The following is a 24,663-nucleotide window of genomic DNA, read 5'->3' on the forward strand; positions in this document are numbered from 1 at the left end:
TTTTTGTCCAATTTTTATTGGCATTCAAGCAATAAACAGAACTGATAGAAACTTTACATGTGATCACAATATCTGTAGGCTATTTCTCAATGGTGTAGAGTAGTGGTCGCCAACCCGTCAACCGCGATTGACTAGTCGATCTTTGAGACTTTCCCCAGTAGATCCCAAAAAAAAAAGAAAAATAAATACACAAATACTGTTGTGAGATTGTTTCTGGGTTGTGGGGTTTTAGTTCCATTCATTCTGCCCAGTGTGCATGCGCGTAGCTCCCCCACCATGCACTACAGTGTACTTTAGTGTCCCCAACCACTGGGCCGCGAGGAAACGATACGAGTCAGCTGCACCTTTCCTCATTCCCCGTCACGCCCATTGTTGAACTTGAATACATGCGAGGTCATTGCCCAAGCGCGTCAGGGATCACTGGTTGGCCTCGTGTAACCAGCCGCTTCATGCGGCCGGCGAGTACCACCACTGCTACTGGCCTGGAACGCAGACAGATGGGCACCGCCTCTAAACCTGTTTAGCACACTGAATGTTCGTGGGGAACCCGGTGCTAAAATATTCACAGATGACCTAATTTGGGCTCAGGGTTTCATAAGCAGCAGGGCAGCTACCTCGCTGCGATCTACTGAAACAAACTTTTGTCAGCCGATAGATCCTACCGTGGGGGGGGGGGGGGGGGGACGGGGGGGACGTGCGCCTTATCGCACTCCTCGCTCGGTTGGTCGCCCTCTCCAGACTGCGACCGCCGCGGCCCTGGCACGGGAACAGCTGTGCTTGGCCAAGGCGGCCGGCGGGCAGGAGGCTGGAGCTCGGGCCCGGAGGCTGTCTAATGAGGCAATGAAGCCCCCAAAACTGCTTCGGTACCTTGAGTCCAAGCACCCTGCACTTAAAGACGGAAAAAACATGAGCAAGCGGGACAGCAGCTGAGAGCCACGTACACTAAATTGCGGAATAGACTGGACATAAGGACCCTGCTTCGAGTATTGCTGTATTCCGGTCGTGTTTAACACCCCCCACCCACCCCTGTCAGCTGGTCCGTAAGAATATTGTCAATATTAAACCGGTCCGCAGTGCCAAAAAAAAGGGTGGTGACCCCTGGTGTTCATAAATTATTTCTACTTCCGGGTTGTGGGGTTTTACTTCTGGTCTTTTCTGCCCTGGTGCACATGCATGTAACTAGTTGATTTGGAGTCGATCTTGCCCTTCACTAAGGCCGAGGTAGGGGATCTTGGGCTTAAAAAGGTTGGTGACCACTAGTGTAGAGTTTATGAAGTGCAATTTATTCAAAGAAGGGAGATAACTTGAATGCAGCAGTCTTTAAGTGGGTTTCTAGTTATGCTGACTATTCAAATTGTTCAGCTATGAGCTACAAATAGATTTCTCCCCGACAATGACAAACTGAGATGTTCAATAAACCTAACAAAGAATGTCAAAAACAACAATGTTGTAACTGATTACTGACCTACTTTTTTTTAAAAACTTAAGTACCATTCTTCCCTCATATCCACCACTTCGTCATGCATTTTGAAATCCAATGAAAGTAGCGTTCTTTTACTTAGTAAATTTTCTCAACTGACCTTATTCGCTGTTCAAGCTTCTCCAAGTGATTACAAATCTTATAGTACATGTAAAGATCATTAATAATATTGTTGAGTGAGTTGCCCTGTTTCTGCACTATGCAGAAACCCATTTGCAAAATTCAATGTAAATCAGTAATAATACTGTACCTGATGCCTCATGTAATGCTGGACATAAGCATTTCCACTTTTAATGACCTTAAGGCAAAATGGGCAGAGCAACTGCTTGGTATTTTCATGAGCAACACGGAAATGGTTATCAACATCTGAATACACTGATGACCGGTAACTGCATACCTAAAGGTGGGAGTATGGAAAAATAGACCACAGTCAGATAAAGTGAAGTCTAATTTGACCAGATTATACTTATCCATTTTAGCCTTCATTTTGATTGCTTTCTCTAATCTGGAATGGTTCTAGAGGACTGGAAAATTGCAACTATCACTCCACTCTTTAAGAAGGGAGGAAGGTGGTAGAAAGGAAATTGTAGGCCAGTTAGCCAGATGGAATACAGTGTCAGCATGTGCATGGTCATGCACTTTGGTAGAAGGAATAAAAGCATGGACTATTTTCCAAACAGGGAGAAAATTCAAAGATCCGTGGTGGTGCAAAGGAACTTTGGAGCCCTCATGCAGGATTCCCTAAAGCTTCATTTGAAGGTTGAGTTGGTGATGAGAAAGACAAATGCAATGTTAGCATTCATTTTCAGAGGACTAGAATATAAAAGCAAGGATGTAATGCTGAGGCTTTATATGGCACTGGTGAGGCCTCATTTAGAGTATTGTGAGCAGTTTTAGGCCATTTCTTTTACAAAGGATGTGCTAACATTCCAGAGATTTCAAAGGATGCTCATGAGAATGATTCTGGGTATGAAGGCTTATCGTATGAGGTGATGACGTGTGATTGATGGCTCTGGGCCTGTACTCCCCCCCCCCACCCCGTCATTTAGAAAAATGGGGGAGGGTGATCTCATTGTTGAAAGGCCTAGTTAGAATGGATGTTAAGAGGACGCTGGGAGAAATCTAGGACAGAAGGCACAGTTCTAAGATAGGGGGAATGGAGATGAGAAGGAATTTAGCCAGAGGGTGGTGAATCTGCAAAATTCATTGCCACAGACAGCTGTTGAGGCCAAGTCATTTGGTATATTTAAAGTAGAGGTTGATGGGTTCTTGATTAGTAAGAGCATAAAAGGTTACAGGGAGAAGGCAGAAGAATGGGGTTGAGAGGGATAATAAATCAGCAATGATGAAATAACGGAAAAGACCTGAATGGCCAAATTACCTAATTCTGCTCCTACTGTATGTCCTATGATCTAATTTGAATCATCATTAATACATGTATAGACATATTTTCCTAGTGCCAGGAGAGTTCACCATTCTCACATACACGGACACATGTTAGTTGGAATATGGAAGCTGAAGAATTAAGAAAATCTTCAATGGATAAGGTGCTTTCACATGGATCACTGAAATGGAAAGTACACTATGTCTTGTTAACCCAGAAGTAGTTGTTAATGTGTCTGCAGCTGCACCTAATGGGATCTTGAAAGAGCTAAGCCAACAATTAACTGTGTGAAACTAAGAGATGAACTCCCAAAATCCAAAAAGGATAGGCACATGCACACATTTCATAATAAAAGACTGACAGGATAGATTTGATTAATTTAAATCTTGATTGAATGATTAATGATTGTACTTAAGTATACATAATAAAAATCAATTAAGAAAATTACAGAGAGGGGGGGTAGGGGGAGAGGAGCGGAGGGGGAGAAGAGGGGGAGAGGGGGGAAAGGGAGAGAGGGGGAGAAGGAAGAAAGGAGTAAGAAAGGGGGAAACATCTATCCTGTGATGGAGTATGATAGACTATATCCACTAAATTGCAACTAAAAATAGGGTCTCATCTGCCACGCATAATGTCAAGAGCTGGAACTTCAATATTACACCACTTATTATAACTCAAGTATTTGTAAATGCTTATCAAATGGGATTTCCTGTTAAGAGTTTTACTTTCAATTTGATAAAATGTACCATTAATTGAATGTCATCATTACTCATTCCAAAATTAAGGCAAAATGCTTGCAATTTTAAACAGAAACCTCTTTAAACAAAAAAAATCATTTACAGTTATCAAAAATAAAATTACCTGACAAACATATGGCATTTCCCCTGGTTTATGATTGTCTTTCATATGCTGTAGAAGAACTTGCTCAGATTCGTAGGATAATTCACAAATTTTGCAAATTGCTGAAAAAACAACCAAGAAACAAAATTATATCTGCTTATTATTTGTTTCTTCAAATACTCTACATCTTATTAACTTTAATGCAATAAAATAAGGTAGACTGAACAAATAAGCTCATTTAGATGTTTCTTTAATAAGGGTTCTTTACTAAAAGAATAATTTTCAAATGCCTTTTACACCATGCATTTTTTGAAAATTGTAACATTCTTTACTGTTCCAGTACTTTATTTAATTTTATTTATGTGCCAAAACTGATGGAAGGGAGCAAGTGAAGCAAGTAGCATTCTTATTCCCATTAACATATAAACTGATGTATAATTAACTTCAGTCAGATTTTCTCTTTTCATGTTTGATGTCTTTCCCCAAAATATTAAGAAATGTAGTTATCTTTTTTTTAATAATGTCAAACAACTTCATCAGAAATTAGCTTTATCAGAAGTTTCGGAGTTCATTTGTACCCAAGCTTGGAATTAAGTCTTATTTTCATTTTGTTTATTTCCTGATAAAAAATCTAGTTTCTTAGTTCACCATTCTGTAATCTATTACCTCATCTTGCATTTAGTTTGACCAGTAGGTGTCTATTGTGCAACAATTATTTGAAAACATAGAAATCAGACCAATAAGTCACCCACTCTTCCTTATTTATCATTTAATAAAGCCTTATGTATATCCTCATTATTAATGCCAATTCTCTTACCAGGCAGTGGAATTATGATTTTATAAAACAAAACAATCTATTTTCATTTTGTGATCTCAGTCTAAATTACACAGTAATTTTTAAAAACTTCTTTCAATTTAGGATACTGCATTTGCTCATAAGAATATGGTTACCTGTACATTAGGGGAAAGCAGATAAACACTGGGTGATCATTTTACATAACACTGTTAATTTTGCTCATGTTACTTTGATTTCGGCAAATGACTGACCACTCCCAGAAGGTCTCTTCAGACAACATTAGTTTTATAGCAGTTATTTACATCGATCACTTTTGAATCATCATAGTGGCAACTATTCACAAAAACTAAAGAACCTCCCTATTCCTGAAATTGTTTCAATCAGCACCAATTGACAAGTGATGTTAAAGACATTAAAAAATATACTTCCAGTTTAATTTTAAACAGTGAAAATGTAAAATGTTCCAAAATAAAAATCACAGCAAAAATACTGAAATTATTCATCTTTTGAAAATGTCACAGAAAGAGAAAACTGACACTGATTAAAGGATTTGCCAAGGTTGAGAATTATGGGGGAAATAATGATGTTTGAATGTTAAATCTTCAGCCTTTTGATGTGTAACAATATAAGAACTATTTATAAAATTATTGATCAAGGAAGAACAAAATATTAAACCAAAACACAACAAAATTAAGAATATACAAACTACTAGCTATTTCACCGCTGGATCTTGTCCACTATACAATTTTATCACGGTTGATTCTGACCTCAATCTCACACTCCCATTTTTATGTTCCTTTCAATAACCTGGGGTAATAAAAACCAACTTCAAAGATCTGCAGTGCATTTAAATAATATTCCATTCAACAGCAATGATTGTGTTTCTAACCAAAGAATATATTTGTTATTGTGCAACCTCTTAACCTATAACAAACTATCTGGAAATATTTTAAAGAACCAAGTTGCAGTGTGCAAATAAAGCTGCACTTCAGGAATAATAAAATTAACTGTTCTATTTAGACTGGCATACGGAAAATAATTTGAGCAGTAGTAGCTGCATTATAGATGCACATATCGTTTCTAACTCATGTGAAACAGAAAACTTGATTGACATGTATAACATTCTCAAAGCCCTTGGCAGATAGTTACTAAGAACGCAATGGTAACGTAGTGTTTAGTGCGACACTATTACAGCTCAGGGCATTCGAGATTTCGGATTTCAATTCTGGCACTGTTCTGAAAGGAGTCTCTGTATGCCCTCCTGTGGAATACGTGAGTTTTCCCCAGGTGCTCTGGTTATCTCCTGCAGTCCAAAGACACAGTGGGTAGGTTAATAGTTCATTGTAAATTGTTCCATGATGAGGTTACAGTTAATCAGGGTTGTGGGGTTGCTGGGGCCGCTTGGCTCAAAGACCCTGAAGGGCCTGCTCGCGCTGTATCGCAAAAATAAAGAAGCTGCTCCCCTGACTAGAAGGTGAGAACTAGAGGGTAGTTCATGATAAAAGACTGATTGTTTACAGTGGAGAGGAAGAAATAAATTCTCACTTAGAGAGTTGTGGATCTTTGAAATTCATAACCTGAGATGACATTGGATGGTCACAACTGACAATGACAGATTTTTGAGTAGCTCGAGAATTGAGATACAGTAAGAAAATAAATTTACAAGTTCAGCTACAATCATATCACATAGTAGACTCAAGACTCTTCCTTTTATGTCTTAAGAATGACAGCTTAATTATAGTTAATATTCTAAGATTAGACATAAAGCAATGTTTCCTGCTAACCCTAAAAGTTGCTCACAAAGTTGCTCTTTCCAATAGTCTGTAGGAACTCTGGTGTCCAGCAAGACAGATTTCACGATTATCCACCAATTATATTGCTGAAGGGTCTCAGCCCAAAGTGTCAACTGTTTACTCTTTTCCACAGATGCTGCCTGGCCTGCTGAGTTCCTCCAGCATTGTATGTGTTGCTTGGATTTCTAGCATCTGCAGACTTTCACTTGTTTGAGACTTGTAGGTGAATTGTTTGGGGCTCTGAATGGTGGTGAGGGAGAATGTGAATGGGCAAGTCTAGCATTTGTACCACTTACAGGGATAAGAGCCAGGAGGAGAGGGATGAATGGGCAAGGGAATCACACAGAGAGTGATCCCTGCAGAATGAGAGAGGATGAAGGTAAAGATGTGTTTGGTGTTACTTTTAAAAACCATGGAATTTGAAATATAGAGCAATACATATAAATAAATATTTCTTAAGTAATAGGGCACCAGGGCACCAATAGCAAACACCAGAGGGCAAATGTACAAAATTAAGGGAGGGAAGTTTAGGGGAGACATCAGGGGTTTTACACAGAGGGTTGTGAGTGCCTGGAATGACTTGCCAGGGATGGTGGTGGAGGCTAAAACATTAGGGGTATTTAAGAGCCTCTTGGACAGGCACATGGGTGAAAGAAAAATGAAGGGTTATGGGGTATTGTGGGTTTAGTACTTTTTTTTAGAATTATATGGGTCGGCACAACATGGAGTGCTGAAAGGCCTGTACTGTGCTGTAGTGTTCTAAAAATAAAAATCCAGAAAGATCATTAAAGCATAATTTTAAAGCTTAGTAAGCTATTAAAAACCCATTCATACCCCATATGACAAAACTTCATATTTTCAAAGCAACGTTTCCAGCACCAACAGAATCTCCTGGTGCTTGTTATTTGTTGATATTTTACAAAATGTGTTTTTTTTTTTGGAAAAATACTGGAACGAGTGGAGGAGTGATAAAGATCTACATATACTTCTGGACTTTTGTGCTTAAATATGTATTGGCATATTCCCAAAGGTATAGTTAGATTTCCTCCATTAAATAGTAAGCACTGCAAGTTATTTCTCACTGGAAATCCAAGCCAAAGATTAATCTAAATTCTACATTAACCATATAACCATATTACTTCTAACAATACAGCAAGTTTCCTTATAATAAACAGATGACAGGTTTTAAAAAGATAATGTAACTTAAATAAAAAACAGTATAATTTAGAAACACACACAAAATTGTGGTGGAACGCAGCAGGCCAGGCAGCACCTATAGGGAGAAGTGCTGTCGACGTTTCAGGCCGAGACCCTTCGTCAGGACTAACTGAACGGAAAGATATTAAGAGATTTGAAAGTAGGAGGGGGGGGGAGGGGAAAATGTGAAATGATAGGAGAAGACTGGAGGGGGTGGGGTGAAGCTGAGAGCCAGACAGGTGATTGGCAAAGGGGATACAGAGCTAGAGAAGGGAAAGGATCATGGGACGGGAGGCCTAGGGAGAAAGAAAGGGGGAGGGGAGCACCAGAGGGAGATGAAGAACAGGCAGAGTGATGGGCAGAGAGAGAGAAAAAAACTGAATATATCAGGGATGGGGTAAGAAGGAAGATGGGGCATTAACGGAAGTTAGAGAAATCAATGTTCATGCCATCAAGTTGGCAAGTTTAAAAAAGGAAGACATCTCCTTCATCTTGGAATTAAAAACCTCATCCTGAGAGCAGATGTGGCGGAGACGGAGGGCTTCCCTTCTTCCACTATCAACTCTGCTCTCAAACGTATCTCTCCCATTTCCCGCACATCTGCCCTCACCCCATCCACCCACCACCCCACTCGGGATAGGGTTCCCCTTGTCCTCACCTACCACCCCACCAGCCTCCGGATCCAACGTATAGTTCTCCGTAACTTCCGCCACCTCCAACAGGATCCCACTAGCAAGCACATCTTTCCCTCCCCCTTTCTGCTTTCCACAGGGATCACTCCCTATGCGACTCCCTTGTCCATTCATTCCCCCCCCATCCCTTCCTACCGATCTCCCTCCTGGCACTTATCCTTGCAAGCAGAACAAGTGCTACACCTGCCCTTACACTTCCTCCCTCACTACCATTCAGGGCCCCAGACAGTCCTTCCAGGTGAGGCGACACTTCACCTGCGAGTCGGCTGGTGTGGTATACTGTGTCACGGCTCCCGGTGTGGCCTTTTATATATTGCTGAGACCCGACGCAGACTGGGAGACCGTTTCGCTGAACACCTACGCTCAGTCCGCCAGAGAAAGCAGGATCTCCCAGTGGCCACACATTTTAATTCTACGTCCCATTCCCATTCTGATATGTCTATCCATGGCCTCCTCTACTGTCAAGATGAAGCCACACTCAGGTTGGAGGAACAACACCTTATATACCGGCTGGGTAGCCTCCAATTTGATGGCATGAATACTGACTTCTCTAACTTCCGTTAATGCCCCCCCTCCCCTTCTTACCCCATCCCTGATATATTTAGTTTTTTTTCTCTCTCTGCCCATCACTCTGCCTGTTCTCCATCTCCCTCTGGTGCTCCCCCCCCCCCAATCCCCCTTTCTTTCTCCATAGGCCTCCCGTCCCATGATCCTTTCCCTTCTCTAGCTCTGTATCCCTTTTGCCAATCCCCTGTCTGGCTCTCAGCTTCACCCCACCCCCTCCGGTCTTTTCCTATCATTTCGTATTTTCCCCTCCCCCTCCTACTTTCAAATCCCTTACTATCTTCAGTTAGTCCTGACGAAGGGTCTCGGCCTGAAACGTCGACAGTGCTTCTCCCTATAGATGCTGCCTGGCCTGCTGCGTTCCACCAGCATTTTGTATGTGTTGCTTGAATTTCCAGCATCTGCAGATTTCAAAGGCACACGAGTGAATCTGCAGATGCTGGAAATAAATGAAAACACAAAATGCTGGCAGAACTCAGCAGGCCAGACAGCATCTATGGGAGGAGGTAGTGACGAGGTTTCGGGTTTTGGCCCGAAACATCGTCACTACCTCCTCCCATAGATGCTGTCTGACCTGCTGAGTTCTGCCAGCATTTTGTGTTTTTCTCTGCAGATTTCCTTGTGTTTGTATAATTTAGAAAATATTTTTTGCAAAAGAAATTATCTACTTTTATAGATCTAGTCATAATTCCATTTCCAGAAGAAAATCCCACATGAAATTGAGTGTATTCCCCCACCTCTGAATTTATGTGGCTGTACAATGAAGTTCACAAAAAATACATAGCAAATTGTGAGTGCACTGCAGAAATGTATTTAACAATCAAGTGGGAAAGCAGAATTGAACAATGTATTTTTTTATTCATACTTTTCAAATATAAATATCAATTTCTATTGACTCACATCATTAACAAGTCAGAGTGTGGAGTGGTTTATTAAAGTTACATTATTATCCCCCTTGAAATCTTTCTATAAAAAAAGGTATTAAAAAAAAACACATACATATGATGAAGGACGAATGCTATACAAAACATATAAACTTTCAGTTTCACGGATAATTTGTGCTAGTCACATTAAAGAAAACCTGATAAATCTTAACATTTTGTCTAAAAACAAAATCCATCATTAGATAATCTACAAGGAAATTAAACGAGCTTTAAGAATAGAAAGTATTAATATTTTTCCTATGTCAAAGCCTATCCACTTGGAAACATCTAAAATTGGCAAAATTTAATTCCTCATATTTTTCAATGGAAAACTCCCGAAACAATGAAGTCTTCTCAGCTACATCATACTGTAATATGCCTCACAATTAAACTTACATCAAAACTTACTGGAAAAGCAAGAAGACAGATAATGGGAGGAAGAAAAGAAATTATCTGAGAAATAGCTGTAACAGTGCCTTGAAAAAGTATTCAGCCTCCAACTTTTCATTCACATAAAATCCAGGGATTTTGATGAATTTAACAGAATTTCTATTTGTGAATCACACGCTATTTTCAGAGTAGAGCCCAAAAAACAGGTAAAACTGTAAAGCATGATAAAATAAAAATTCAAAAAGCTGAAATGTCAGCAGATCAAAAGCACTCATTCCCCTTTGCTCAGTACTTAGCTGAACCACCTCTCGCAGCTGTTACAGCCAGTAATGTATTTGGTTAAGTGTCTGTTAGTTTTGCACTAACATGATGTAGCAACATTTGCCCATTCCTCCTTGCAAAATTGCTAAAACTGTGTCAGGTTATTTGGAAGATGGCAGTGGACAGTAATCTTGAGATCTTGCCAGAGATATTTAATCGGGTTACAATCAGGGCTCTGACTAGGCCACTCCAGGACATCAATTTTTTTCATTTGAAGCCACTCCACACTTGCTCTGGCAGTGTGCTTTGGGTCATTGTCCTACTGAAAGATTAACTTCCTCCCTAGTTTAAGCTTTCTGGCAGAGGCTAGCAGGGTTTTATCCAGGATCTCTCCATATTTAGAGGCATTCATTTTCCAATCAATCAATCTGTGCTGCTGAAAAGCATCCCCCTAGCTTGATGCCACCTCCACCATACTTTACAGTAGGGATGGTGTTACCCGGTTGATGTGCACTATTAGATTTATGCCACATGCACCACTTAGTGTTGAGACCAAAAAGTTCCACTTTAGTCTCATATAAGACCTTCTTCCATATTTTTACAGTATCTTCTAAGTGATAATTTGCAAAGTCTTTATGAGCAAGGATATGTTTTTCTTTTAGCCAGGGCATCTTCCTTGCCACTCTTCTATAAATACCGATTTTGTGCAAGGCCTTAGAGATTGTGGAGCCATGAACTTCATCTGCAGTGGCAGCCACTGACTTCTACAGCTCACTCAGAGTGACTACTGTCATCATAGTAGCCTCTCTTGTAGAAGTGATAAGTGCAACTAAGTTTAAAGGGATGGCCTGACCTAGGCCATGAGGCTGTGGTTTCATATTTCTTCTACTTTTTCACGATGGACTACACTGAGCTCCGAGGTATGTTCAGTGCCTTTGAGATGGTCTTGTGCCCTTCTCCAGTTTTGCGCTTCTCTATTATCATTTCCCTGACTTGCCTTGAATGCTCTTTTATCTTCATTTTGGTTTGCTCTGTTGAAAATTACAATACTTTTGGGCCTTCTTGCAGTGAGAGGAGGTATTAATTCTTATGAATTCTTTGAAAACAGGTGATCCTCCAATTTTCTACATCAACAAATTGGGTGAGTTGGTAAGGTAAGGTAAGGTAAGGTAACTAAGGAAAGTTAGCATAATAAATACAAAGGAGATTAATACTTTTTCTGTCTCACAATTTACGTTTTTAATTTTTTTAGTAAATTTGTCAGGTTTTGGAATTTTTTCTTGATTTGCTATGATGCACAATGTTTTGTAGATTAGCTCAAAAATCTTACTTCAAAACATTTTAAATTTAAAGCATGAGACAGTAAAATGTGAAAATAGTTGTGGGGCTGAATATTTTGTCAAGGCACTGTATGATATGTAAACAATGATAACTAGGTATGCACCGCAGCTTGTCTGGCTGCAGAAGCAAACGTGCCAACTAATCACACAATTGCATAGTATTAAAAACAAATTTTAAGAACATATATTCAAAGAGTATGCCAAGAGACATATGCTGAAGTAGAAAAATAAAGCAAAATGTCAATTTAACAAAAGAACACCAGAAGAATCACATTGTAAATCCTTTTAGTTAGATAAAGTACTAGACTGTGATGTCATAATTTTTTTTTAAATCACATAAAGGATGATCTTTAAAAAAACTGTAAAATGAATTATGGTAGTTCAGTAAATTTTGAATCAAAACTGTGCAAGAGAAATAATGCCATGAAAAGATAGTTAAATTTTTACTTTTCACCTAATTAACATGCATACAGCATGCAACATTTTAGAGCAACATGCAGAGATTCTGCAACTGTGAACTAAAATCAAAAGTAGCTGCAAAGAAGTAAAGAAAGTTGCCACATTCAAGAAAGTACATGATTCATTTTTAATTTATGGAAATTTCAGTACCAACTGAGCTACAGACTCTCAAACTCACATATATCTATTCTTCCCTCACCATAAAAGTAATGGTTATTGTGAAGAATTTCAGCTAACCTGAGACTGACATTTATATTGACCACTTAAGGAAGATCAGATATCATGGCACGATCTCAGACATGTAGGCAAAAGCCTTGCTGGTGTTTTATGTGACTGAAAGCAATATAATATCCTACATATAATATATGCAATACATTTTATGCAAATTACTTAGAATGAAACGATGAAAGAATAACTGCTATTTTTAAACAAAAGGCAATTAAATACTTACTTGTTGACTCATATGGGCAGTGAGCAGTTTCAATATGGCATTGTAGCTGGAAAGGTGTGGGGAACTGACGGTGACAGTGCTGACAGGTGGTGTGATTTTCCCAGCTCTCACTACTCTGCTTCTCCAATTCCATATGATGTTTCATGTGGTTCATAAACCTAACAAAGATGAGGCAGTAAATAAAACAAAATATCACCTCTTCTATATAGCTCTAAATATTATTACTATATACCATTAAATCTAAACAGTTGGTTCAACTTTGCAAAATGCACATGATTTCAAATTTTACATGGGAAATTCACAGAAATGTAAGCTATTTTATTAAATTATAATATTGCTGTATCCCTAACACATATAAAAGGCTGAAACAAGAGGCTGCATATGCTAGAATCTGCAGCAAAACACAAAGCACTGGACAAACTCAGCAGAAGTCAACATATGAAAGAGTAATGACCAGAATTTAACTTTGAATAGTCCTCTAGCAATGCTAAATTTATTCTACAGATTATCTTGCAAAAAATTATAAGCAGCAGGAGCACATTAAATAAAGGAAGTAGAATTATAAAATAATGGATAATATTCTCTAAGTTACAAGAATACAGCTGAAATAAGCTTTGATATTTACTTGAGTTTAATTACCAAACCAGGATGGAAAATTTTTATTTGAGAAATGCATCACCTTATCTTGGTTGGTGGGGACAACTTGTTTGATTGACAGGACGGGGTAAAGTCTACAGTTGCTCTAAATTTCAAAGTAGCATTGGAAAAATTCCTTTTCCACAATACTGGCCCTGTCCTTTCTTTCAATGCATGGTTTCACAAAACATGAGACATCTTCTATCTGCTTCAGTTAGTTGTCCAAAACAAACTCTGAGGTACACATTGTTAATAAAAATTCAAATAGGAACACTGCTCCAGTTTCCTTGTTTTCCCCAAATATCTGAATATTCAGCCTGGTTCGGGGATGGGAAAGATAGGGGCTGGTGTTTGTAAAAAATATTTTAAAATAATCAGTCATAATCTTCTTAGACAAGCATAGGAAGAGGCAAAGTCATTTAGCCCCAGAACAAGCTACACAGTTCTGTGGCTTAACATGGATACTTGCCAGTTGTGCTATCACTTAGAACCTATTAATCTCAGATCTAACAGAAATAACTGCAGGTTTACTGAAGAAAGTCCATTTTGCTGTTGGGATCTGGAAATGCCATGATCCAGGGGTTCTTCTGAAATAAAGAATGAGCCATAAAACTTGGTGGTTATGGCCATTTTATTAACAAGAAATAGAAGTAACTAACCTAACTAAATAGCAGTAACTACTGTAAGGATGGGAAAGAACAAAGAATGAACAAAGAAAGAATAAACATGTCATGATCGTCAAATACTGAAAACTAGTTCAAGCTAGATAGATAAAGAACATTCCACTGATAAGATGTAACCTATGAAATAGTCAGGTTCAGTGGCTTGACACAGGCTGCAGAGAAACTTCATGAAAATACAGAATCAACTGAAAATTCACAGAACAGTTACACACATGAAGGTCATAATATAAAATTATAAGCATAAAGTTAAACTACAAGAAAAATAACAATATTAATCTCTAATCCAACAATGCCAAATTCCGTTTGTTGAAGTATTTGCCAACTTAAATGCTGAGTAGCCTAGCTCTGCTCTTTATACCACATCCAGCAATCCTAGCTTTCACTAACAGCGATTATTTTCCTCCTGTATCCTACGAATTCCCTTTAATACTGAAATCGTATCAACCCTAACTGGTGCAAACAAGTGCAGATACCAGAGATCAACATCAATAACAGAAAATGTTATAACCATGTAGAAAGTCAAGCAGCATGAGTGGGGAGATAAAATCTGATCATTTACATTAGGTATTTCAGTTTCAGAGTTACATCATCATAAGATTTTTTTCTGCTTTCAGAAACATTGTTTCTCCACCCACTGCTTGACCTTCTGAATCCATCCAGCATCTTCTCTTTCCATTCTCAATTTCTGTAACTGCCTCTTCTAAGGCAATCTTTGAGTCCTGACACCATATTGATAAATCTGACTCTTATGTTGTGCTATCTCTAATATTCCTTCTATAGTTTGGTCACAAAGGAGATCGCAATAATCTACATGGATTCCAACTGGAATTTTACATAGGTACAGTATAATTTCTATACTGCTTTATAAACCAGTCCTCTAGTCTAGCCAGCTTTCATTCAGTGTACAAATACCCTTGAAATTTACATTTTTCATCCATACTGCTACACTGTCCCTCACTTCCAACCTTAGAGTAAAGATTACTATTTAGTTGCTTTGCCCTGCTTGCTATGGGCAGTTTCTGTTTCATTCTGTGCAAGAACAGCCTCAAACACATCTAAAATATTAGCAGTTGTTTCATAATTTATTTATCATAATATGATTGCTTTTAGATAAATGTTTACACACAAATATGCTGTTAACTAAATTTGGCTCATTACCCAAACATGAATCTAACTGGGTTTATTCTTTTATTTGTTTTAAATTATGATGAAGAATATCACCCTCCAATACTATACCTATCTATCCTTATAGAACATAGAACAATATAGCACAGCAACAATCGCTAATGTTTCTGCCTCTTCCATCACCCCAGCCAATGCATTCCAAGCACCCACTTACCCTCTGCATAAATAATGCCCCTCACATCTCCTTTGGAATTACCCCATCACCTTAAGTGAATGCCCTCTGGTATTAGACATTGCAACCCCAGAAAAAAGTTGTATCTGTCTACTTAATCTATGCCTCTTATAATCTTATAAACCTACAACTCTAACTATTTAACTACCTAACTATATAACTAAAGCAGTATAGGAATACATTTTTGTTCACTTAATAATGTTTATTATTTTAAAATTTACTCAACATAAGCAATATACAGTGACCAGACAATGAGTGACTTCCATTCTGATATGCTATAACATTACATCACCTTACTGCATGATGAGTTAAAACTACTGGAAGTAGGGGTGACATTTAAAAAGGACTTAACGTGTGCATGATTTTCCACTTTATACTTAAATGTTAAGACAAATAGTATGATGCTGATAACTATAGACATTACTTTTACAAAAATGACAAAAAAAGATCAAATGCAAATACAGTAAAAATGAGGGATGGGATTGGTAATAGCCATTTATTTACAAAAAAAAACTTAACATTACCCTACGGTCCTAAAGAAGAACTGCTTTTTAGTCATATAAATCAGAAAGGTATTCATTAGATTCCAGCTGTTCTCAAGACAAATCACTAGCATAACTACTAAGGTCTCTACTTTTAAGCACATATAACAGCAATTAAAATAAAGGCGGCAAGACAGCAGCTAGAGCCTGAAGAGATTTGGTATGTCATCTAAAACATTCAAAAATTTCTACTGATGTATTGTGGCTGGTTGCATCACTGTCTGGTATGGAAGGGCTACTGCACAGAATTGAAGTAAACAGCAGACAGTTGTAAAGTCAGTCAGCTCCATTATGGATACTAGCCTCCATAGTATCCAAAACATCTTTAAAGAGCAGTGCCTCAAAAAGGTGGTGTCCATCATTAAAGACTCCCACCATGCAAGACATGCCCTTTTTTCATTGTTATCGTCAAGAGGGGGGTACAGAAGCCTGAAGGCACACACTCAGCAACTGCTTCTTCACCTCTGCCATTCAATTTCTGAATGGACATTGAACCCATGAACATTAGCTCACTACTTTTTTTATTTCTGTTTTTGCACTACTTATTTAACTATTTGATATACATATATACACTTTCTGTAATTCACAGTTTTTTTTCTATATCATGTATTGCACTGTACTGATGCTGCAAAGTTAACAAATTTCACAACACAGGCTGATGATATTAAACCTGTTTCTGATTTTGTGTGTGTGCTCTCAAAAGCCATGATCATATTTCATTTTTCACATTTGCTATTTCAGCTTTTCTTTAAGGATTCTTCTTCAGGGCAACTGTGACCTAACTGCCAGCAAGTGGCTGTGATACAAACGGGTCAGGCTGCTAAAACAGCTTACAAAAGCTTTTTTGCTGCATCTTACAGTAAACTTATTCAATCACAAGAACAGTTCTTACATAGTATAAACTACCAACTATTTTTCACCACACATTCCCAAAGGGAATTCCAACAAAATCTGCTGATAATGTCATCAGTCTATTCAAAAAATGGTAATGAAGACTGTGGAATATTGGTATCATCAAGGCACAGAGGAAAACAAAAACACTCAATTCATTTGTTCCTCAAGTGTTTAGGATGCATGAACAAGACCCCCAAGTGGTGGTTAAGGGTGTATACTCTTTGCCTGCACTAATGAAGCACGCTGAACCTAAGTCCTATCCAATAGCTCAAAGACATTCACTTAGAGCACAGAAACACTTTTGTTTTAGTACTTGAAGATGGTGCATTGAGAGTTGGTGTATGGCTTAGTAGGGCAGCCATGACTGGAGAAGCTAAACATCCTATTATACTGGTAAACCATCTACATATGTCAACCATCGTTCTGAAGCATTTATATCAAGAAATGGAACATGGTGGCCATAACCATGTTATCTAGGTTGCATCAAAAATACTGCATCCCCAGTGCTAGCATAGCAACAAGAATCCTATCTAAGTGTGTTGTTTGTCGACAAATGCACATAGCTCCATGATGCCAGTACATGTGCCAGTACTTTGGACCTGTTGAGGTGAAGAGCAGAAGATGGGTCATATTCACCTGTCTAGCTGTACAAGCTGTTCACACTGCAGTGCACCTTCTTCAGACAGATTCCTTTGGTAATGCACTTAAGACACTTCATAGCAAGGTGAGGACAGGCTCATAAATTGCACTCTGATAATACAACAAACTTCGTTGGACCCGAGCACGAGTTGCGAGAAGCCACTGAGAAGTGCAATCATTGAGGGATCAGTGATGTCCTTCTTCAGAAAGGAATTAAGTAGATTTTTAACCATATAACCATATGACAATTACAGCACAGAAACAGGCCATCTCGGCCCTTCTAGTCCATGCCAAACGCTTACTCTCACCTAGTTCCACTGACCCGCACTCAGCCCATAACCCTCCATTCCTTTCCTGTCCATATACCTATCCAATTTTACTTTAAATGACAATACCGAACCTGCCTCTACCACTTGCACTGGAAGCTCGTTCCACACAGCTACCACTCTGAGTAAAGGAATTACCCCTCGTGTTACCCTTAAACTTTTGCCCCCTAACTTTCCACTCATGTCCTCTTGTTTGAATCTCCCCTACTCTCAACGGAAAAAGCCTATCCACGTCAACTCTACCTATCCCCCTCATAATTTTAAATATCTCTATCAAGTCCCCCCTCAACCTTCTACGCTCCAAAGAATAAAGACCTAACTTGTTCAATCTTTCCCTGTAACTTAGGTGCTTTAACCCCCAGCTGGTTCACATAATAGAGGAACATGGTAGAAATTAATCAGGTTTGTGGGAAAGGGCCTCAATTCCACTATGAAGGTACAGAATCCTGATAAAGAGGGTTTCCACACAGTCCTTTGTGAAGTAGAGGCTATTATCAATAGTTGTCCAATTACTAAGGCATCCTCTGATCCCAATGATTTGGGAGCAGTAACACCAACCATCTATTGCTTCTGAAGACCTCACCATCCTTAACACAAGGAGAGTTCCAAAAGGAAGACACTTAAGTTTGTCTTTGACGGAAGCAGGCCCAACACATGTCAAACCTGTTTTATAACCAGTGGATCAAGCACCACCACTCCAGAGTCTGCTAAATCTTCCTGAAGGTCTTTTGCAGTCAAACGGGGGTTTTGATTTGTCTTTCTAGCAATCCTACAAGCAGTTCTCTCGGAAAATTTTCTTTGTCTTCCGGACCTCAACTTAACCTGCCGTTTCTTAATTACTTCTGGACCTGTTAACTGCCATTTCTTAATTACATTACGAACTGAAGAAACGGCTACCTGAAAACACTTTGCTATCTTCTTATAGCCTTCTCCTGCTTTGAGGGCATCATTTATTTTAATTTCAGAGTGCTAGGCAGCTGCTTAGAGGAGCCCATGGCTGCTGATTGTTGGGACAAGGTTTGAGGAGTCAGGGTATTATAAAGCTTTGAAATTTGCATCACCTGGCCTTTCCTAATAATAACTGTGAACAAGCCATAGCCCTAACAAGCTAATTAAGGTCTGAGACCTTGGTAAAAGTTATCTGAAAGCTCAAATCTCTTGGGGTGCCCAAACATTTGCATGGTGTTCCTTTCCTTTTACTCACTCTAAAATTGTACAAAACAAAAATAATACAGTAATCTTGCTTAAAATGTTGAAAAGAATGTTTCATTTTTAACTTTATGACTTTTGGAGATCAGTTCATCTACTCACTGAACTATTCACAGTAACAGAAATTATATATATGGAGCTCATTGTTGCATAATCAATCCAGTTTGCTTTGCTTTGTTTGCTAGAGGTACTTAAAGGGTTTTCCGCTGAAAAACCAATCCAAACGAAAACATAAATATCCACACACCGTCCAAGGAAAAAGCATTGAACTTTCTCCAAGGTCATGTGCTAAGTAGCTAAAAGTTATCTGTATACTCTCATGACCAGTCAGTTTGAGGATTTTCCAACAGCAGTAACTATCCTTCCAAATGGGTTCTATGAGTGTTTAACAATATTCTTCTGCTACATTCATTATCCATTTTCATTTTCCTTCCTTCTCCGATCCCACGCTCCCTCTAGAAAATGCTACCCGTCCTTTCTCCTGCGCTGTCTCACCAATGTTCCCAATACAAATCCTATTGCTAATTCAACAAGCCTGACTTATACAAGCAACTGAATTTTTATTTTAAACAGCAAAAAATACTTGATTGTATAACGTAATTAAAGGAACACTTTTTGCTTTTTGAGAAAATCTACAGAAAATAAAATACCCAATAGCATAGCTGTATTAAAAAAAAACATGGCCTCAGACCAGGGTATACACAGAAGTCAGAAATGGTCACATATAAAAGCAATTTGCTCTCAGGAGACATGGTTATAGTTGACAACTCTGTGTCTTGAAACTTATGCATCATTGGAAGAGACTTTCCAGACCAAAGAGGATTTGTGTGGCAGGTGCACATCAAGACCAGAACTAGCTATCTGGTCAGGCCTATAAGCAAAGTCAGTCTTCTACAGGAGGCAGAGATTTCAAGAGGTACAGCTCTAGAAGCTTCATGGCTTTGACTTGACTTACTGACTTAACGGAGAGTGGTAATATAGATCATTGTGTCCTGGGGTAAATTCTGATCGTATCTGGCCTAGATGACTGTGCATGACTTGACCGTAAGAAGAAAGAGGACATCTGCATATATGTTCAGATGTTTAGAGTCTTAGATAAGTACAGCACAGAAACAGGCCCTTCGGCCCATCCAGTCCATGCCAAAACAATTTAAACTGCCTGCTCCTATTGAACTGCACAGGGACCGTAGCCCTCCATAGCCCTACTATCAATGTACCCATCTAAACTTCCATTAAAAGTTGAAATTGAGCCTGCATGCACTTGTGCTGGCAGCTCAGTCCACACTCACAACCTTCTAGGTAAAGATGTTTCCCTTCATGTTCCCTTAAACTTCTCACCTTTCACCCTCAACTTAAGACCTCTGGTTGTAGTCCCACACAACCTCAGTGGAAAAAGCCTGACTGCATGTGCCCTATCAAAGCCGCTCATAATTTTGTATACCTCTATCAAATTTTCTCTCAATCTTCTACACTCTAAAGAATACAGTCCTGCCCTATTTTCTTTACAGCCCTATCTATCTGTGATGCCACTTACAACGAATTATAGACCTGTATTCCCAGATCCCTTTGTTCTACCACACTCCTCAGTGCGGTTGGTCCTACTGAAGTGCAAAACTTTGCACTTGTCTGCATTAAATACCATCTGCCATTTTTCCAGCTGATGCAGATTGCTCTGCAAGCCATGATAGCCTTTTTCACTGACCACTACACCCCCAATCCACAAGTTTGCTGATCCAGTTAATCAGATTACCATCCAGATCAATGATAAGAGATGACAAACAACAAAGGACCCAGCACCATCTCTTTGGCACACCACTTGTCACAGGCCTCCAGTCAGAGAGTCCACCCTCTACTACCACTCTCTGGCTTCTCCCACAAAGCCAATTTACCACCTCATCTTGAAAGCCGAGTAACTGAACCTTCGTGACCAGCCTCCCATGCAGGGCTTTGTCAAATGGCCTACAAATGTCCATGTAGACAACATCCATTGCCTTGTCTTCATCCACTTTCGTGGTATCTTCCTTGATTTCAACTCCGTAAGATTGGTTAGACATGACCTACCATGCATGAAGCCATGCTGACTATCTATCAGACCCTATCTATCCAATAGCTTTCCAAAACTAATGTCAGACACACCAGCCTGTAATTTCCTGGATTTTGTTTAGAACCTTTTTTAAACAGTAGAGCAACATTGGTTATCCTCCAATCCTCGGGTACTTCCCCTGTCACCAAGGATGATTTGCTGAGAGGGATGGCCTCTGGGATACTCTGAACTGGCTCCTTAACCCCCTTCCCCTTCCTGACAGGCACCCATTTCCTGTGTACTGCACTTTGGGTGAAATTACCTCCCTATATGTTCTAATTATCACACCTTCAGCTTCCCGAATGATCCAGACTTTATCTAGTTCCAGCACTAACTCCTTAACGCGAATTCTTAGAAGATATAGCTGGATGCACTCCTCGCAATTGTAATCGTCAAGGACACTGGCAGTCTCCCTGCCTTCCCACATCCCACAAGAGGATCCTGCCTGGCATCTCTACTGCCCTAACTGAGCAGATGTAAAGAAGGGAAGGAAAAAAGACTTTACCTGGAGGTTTCCTTCTCTTTTGCATTCTGACTGAAGCCTCTCTTCGCTGAAGCCTCAAAGAGCTAAAGCCGCACCACTCTAAGTCTGACCACTCCAACAATGGTCGTTGCGACAACGGCCCTTTATTCTTGAAGATTTCATGTCTCCTATCTTTAGTAGGAGGTAGTTGCAATTATTACAGTGAAATAATTATGGATAAGCAGGAATAGGGTACTAAGGGCCTTAGAAGGAAGGATAAAGTGTAGATTAAGGTATGTATGTGTGTGAATGGGTAAAGGATTTAGAATGTAAGTCTATCATCTGATCCACACTCTGGAGCAGACGGTGGCGGTAATGCACCATTAAGCTGGGTGCCAACCGCCGTAAAACAAGAAGAAGAAGAAATAATTAGGGACTGGGATGTAGAAGCCATGTTTTTCTGTCTGTATTGTATTTGTGGTGTGTTTATTATGAGTTTTGGTATTTTGTCATGTGAATTGAGGCATGGTGGAAGCAAATGGGTATAGTCACATATGCACTTTTTGTCCAAATTAGTTAGCTTAGTTTTAGTTAGAGGCAACTCGGGACATAGGTTCTGCTAACTGCTTAATTATGCTAATTTGAAGGCTATTTTTTTTCTTTAATCACTAAATCTTCCATTCAGTTTTGTTAGTTTTTGATCACTATAAGATCATTAGTCTTTGCTTGTTTCGTAATAAAGGATTAAAAATACTTTTCTTCAACTTGGAAATCCATTATTTGGCGTCAATTCCCGTACTCAGTCTCTCGGTGGTTTTTGTTCACTTTCAAAAACCACTACAGTAAAGCACTTATAGTTTATTTCATGTTTGGAGAAAACTCTTCACTCTATGCAACATTCTGCTATAACAGTACAAAAACATTCATGCTAAAAAAAAATGTGAGTTTGTGTCAATATACATTTTATCAGCTGATTTCAAATGATTCTTCTCTTTGATTTAAAGAATAAAGTATTTCTACCCACAACAGTTAGATATTTCAAAGCGTGTTTCAATTCAATGATAGTGAAATAAGAGTAATAGTAGAGGGGCAAACATCAAATACAATATTATAGAAACAAAAGTCACTCATTAGAGCACACCACCGAATAGTTGTAAAAGAAAACACGTGTTATGTAGTAATATGTTGATGGCCAAATGCCATGGTGTAAAAAGCATCATGATCATGTCATTAGGACCATCTCAAAAGGGATATATTAGCTACTACTGTGTAAAAAGGCTTTCCTTTGTATTTAGAAGTAACTTTATTTTGCTAAAAGTCTACTACACTTCTGATTCATTCACAAGTAATTTTTGTTAAGATTAGTTTTTCAAAATCAAATGTTGTTGCTTATTACAGTGTTTGGCAAATTCATAAATTCTTATAATACAATCAGCTTCTGTAACTTTATAACTTTCGACTAAAAAAACTTCCAAAGCCACCTGTGTGTTTCTAATCAGGGTGCTCCCCTCCTCCCCCAGCTACCAATTCTCAACTTCTCAACCTCTCCCATCCAGTGTTATTGACACTGACAAACATTTGATAATATGTTCACAAACAAGTATAATTGGTTAGCAGGATGTACACAATATCCAATTTTTTTAAACCGCATTCTTAAACAAAATGCAAGGATAATACTGTAAAATACAAGTCAAGAAACTGAATTAAAAATAAGAAAAATCTTTTTGTTGGCATAAGGTGTGCATTTCCATTTCTGGTGTAAGTCCCACCCACTGGGAAATTGGGCTAAAAGTTTTCTCCTAGCATGGATACTATTACCCTACCCATTTTTACTAATGTGATGATGTCATCATTACATGCAGTGTCCCAAACATAAGAAAATCTACAGATGCCAGAAATCGAAAGCACACACACACAAAATACTGGAGGAACTCAGCGGGCTAGGCAGCATCCCGATTCTCAGCCTGAAATGTCAAATGTTTACTCATTTCTGCAGATGCTGCTTGGCCTGAGTTCCTCCAGCATTTTGTGTGTATTGCATTACACGCACTGTGTATTTTTGAGGTTGAACCTAGGACTTTTGACCTTCACTCATAGTGAAATACGAAACAAACCAAGTCCAGAACCATACATGAATTTAATGACCTCAGTTGGGACCTTCACTCATTTATCACCAAGTCTTCCATATTGATTTTCACAAACTGTCGTTCTGCACACAAGCATCACTTAAAGTGCCTAAAAGAATTCACTCACCACCCCCCCCCCCGAAGTTTTCATGTTTTATTGTTTTACAACATTGAATCACAGTGGATTTAATTTAGCTTTTTTGACACTGATCAACAGAGAACGACTCTTTTGTGTCAAAGTGAAAACAAATCTCTACAGAGTGATCTCAATTATTATGACTATAAAACACAAACAAGCAGATTGCATAAGTATTCACCCCCCTTTAATACAACACCCCAAATCATCACTGATGTAGCCATTTGGTTTTCAAAGTCACACATTAGTTAAATGTAGATCACCTGTGTACAGTCAAGGTGTTTCGACTGATTTGTGGTAAAATTACACCTTGTATCTGGAAGGCCCAACTGCTGATGAGTCAGTTTCCGGGCAAAAACCACACAATGAAGAGAAAAGAACACTCCCAGCATCTCTACGAAAAGGTTATTGAAAAGCACAAATCAGGAGATCAATACAAAAACATCTCCAAGTCACTGAATATCCCTTGCAGTACAGTTAAGTCAATCAAGAAATGGAAAGAATATAGCACAACTGTAAATCTGCCTAGAGAAGGCCATCCTCAAAAACTGAGTGACTGTGCAAGAAGGGAACTAGTGAGGGAGGCCACCAAGAGACCACACATTCAACAACTGTTATCCAGGTGCTTTACCAGTCACAGCTTTATGGGAGACAGGCAAAGAGAAAGCCACTGTTGAAAAAACTCACATGAAATCTCAGTAGAGTTTGCCAAAAGGTATGTGGGAGACTCTGAGGTCATCTGGAAGAGGATTCTATGGTCTGATGAAACCAAAATTGTGCCTTTTGGCCATCAGACTAAACACTGCACATCATCAAAAATATCACCATCCCTACTGTGAAGCATGGTGGTGGCTGCACCATGCTGAGCGGATGCTTCACTGTAACAGGCCCTGGAAGGCTTGTGAAGGTACAGGATAAAATGAGTGCAGCAAAATGCAGGGAAATCCTGATGCAGTCTGTAAGAGAACTGCAATTTAGGTGAAGGTTTGTTTTCCAGCAAGA

General features: G+C 39.0%; 1 protein-coding gene across 4 annotated transcripts in view; it reads right to left on the reverse strand.

The window, feature by feature from the left end:
• Positions 1-24,663, reverse strand: part of LOC140718767 (zinc finger protein 280C-like) — a 121,897-nt gene that overhangs the window by 41,834 nt on the left and 55,400 nt on the right. For all 4 annotated transcript variants that reach the window (XM_073032895.1, XM_073032892.1, XM_073032893.1 and 1 more), the window contains 3 exons: positions 12,568-12,725; positions 3,723-3,823; positions 1,731-1,877 (listed from right to left, as the gene is read on the reverse strand). In XM_073032895.1, coding sequence (XP_072888996.1) covers positions 1,731-1,877; positions 3,723-3,823; positions 12,568-12,725 — 406 coding nt within the window. The remainder of the gene's footprint in view (positions 1-1,730; positions 1,878-3,722; positions 3,824-12,567; positions 12,726-24,663) is intronic.

The sequence above is a fragment of the Hemitrygon akajei genome, chromosome 30 (genome assembly GCF_048418815.1).
Source record: "Hemitrygon akajei chromosome 30, sHemAka1.3, whole genome shotgun sequence".
Taxonomy (NCBI): Eukaryota; Metazoa; Chordata; class Chondrichthyes; order Myliobatiformes; family Dasyatidae; genus Hemitrygon; species Hemitrygon akajei.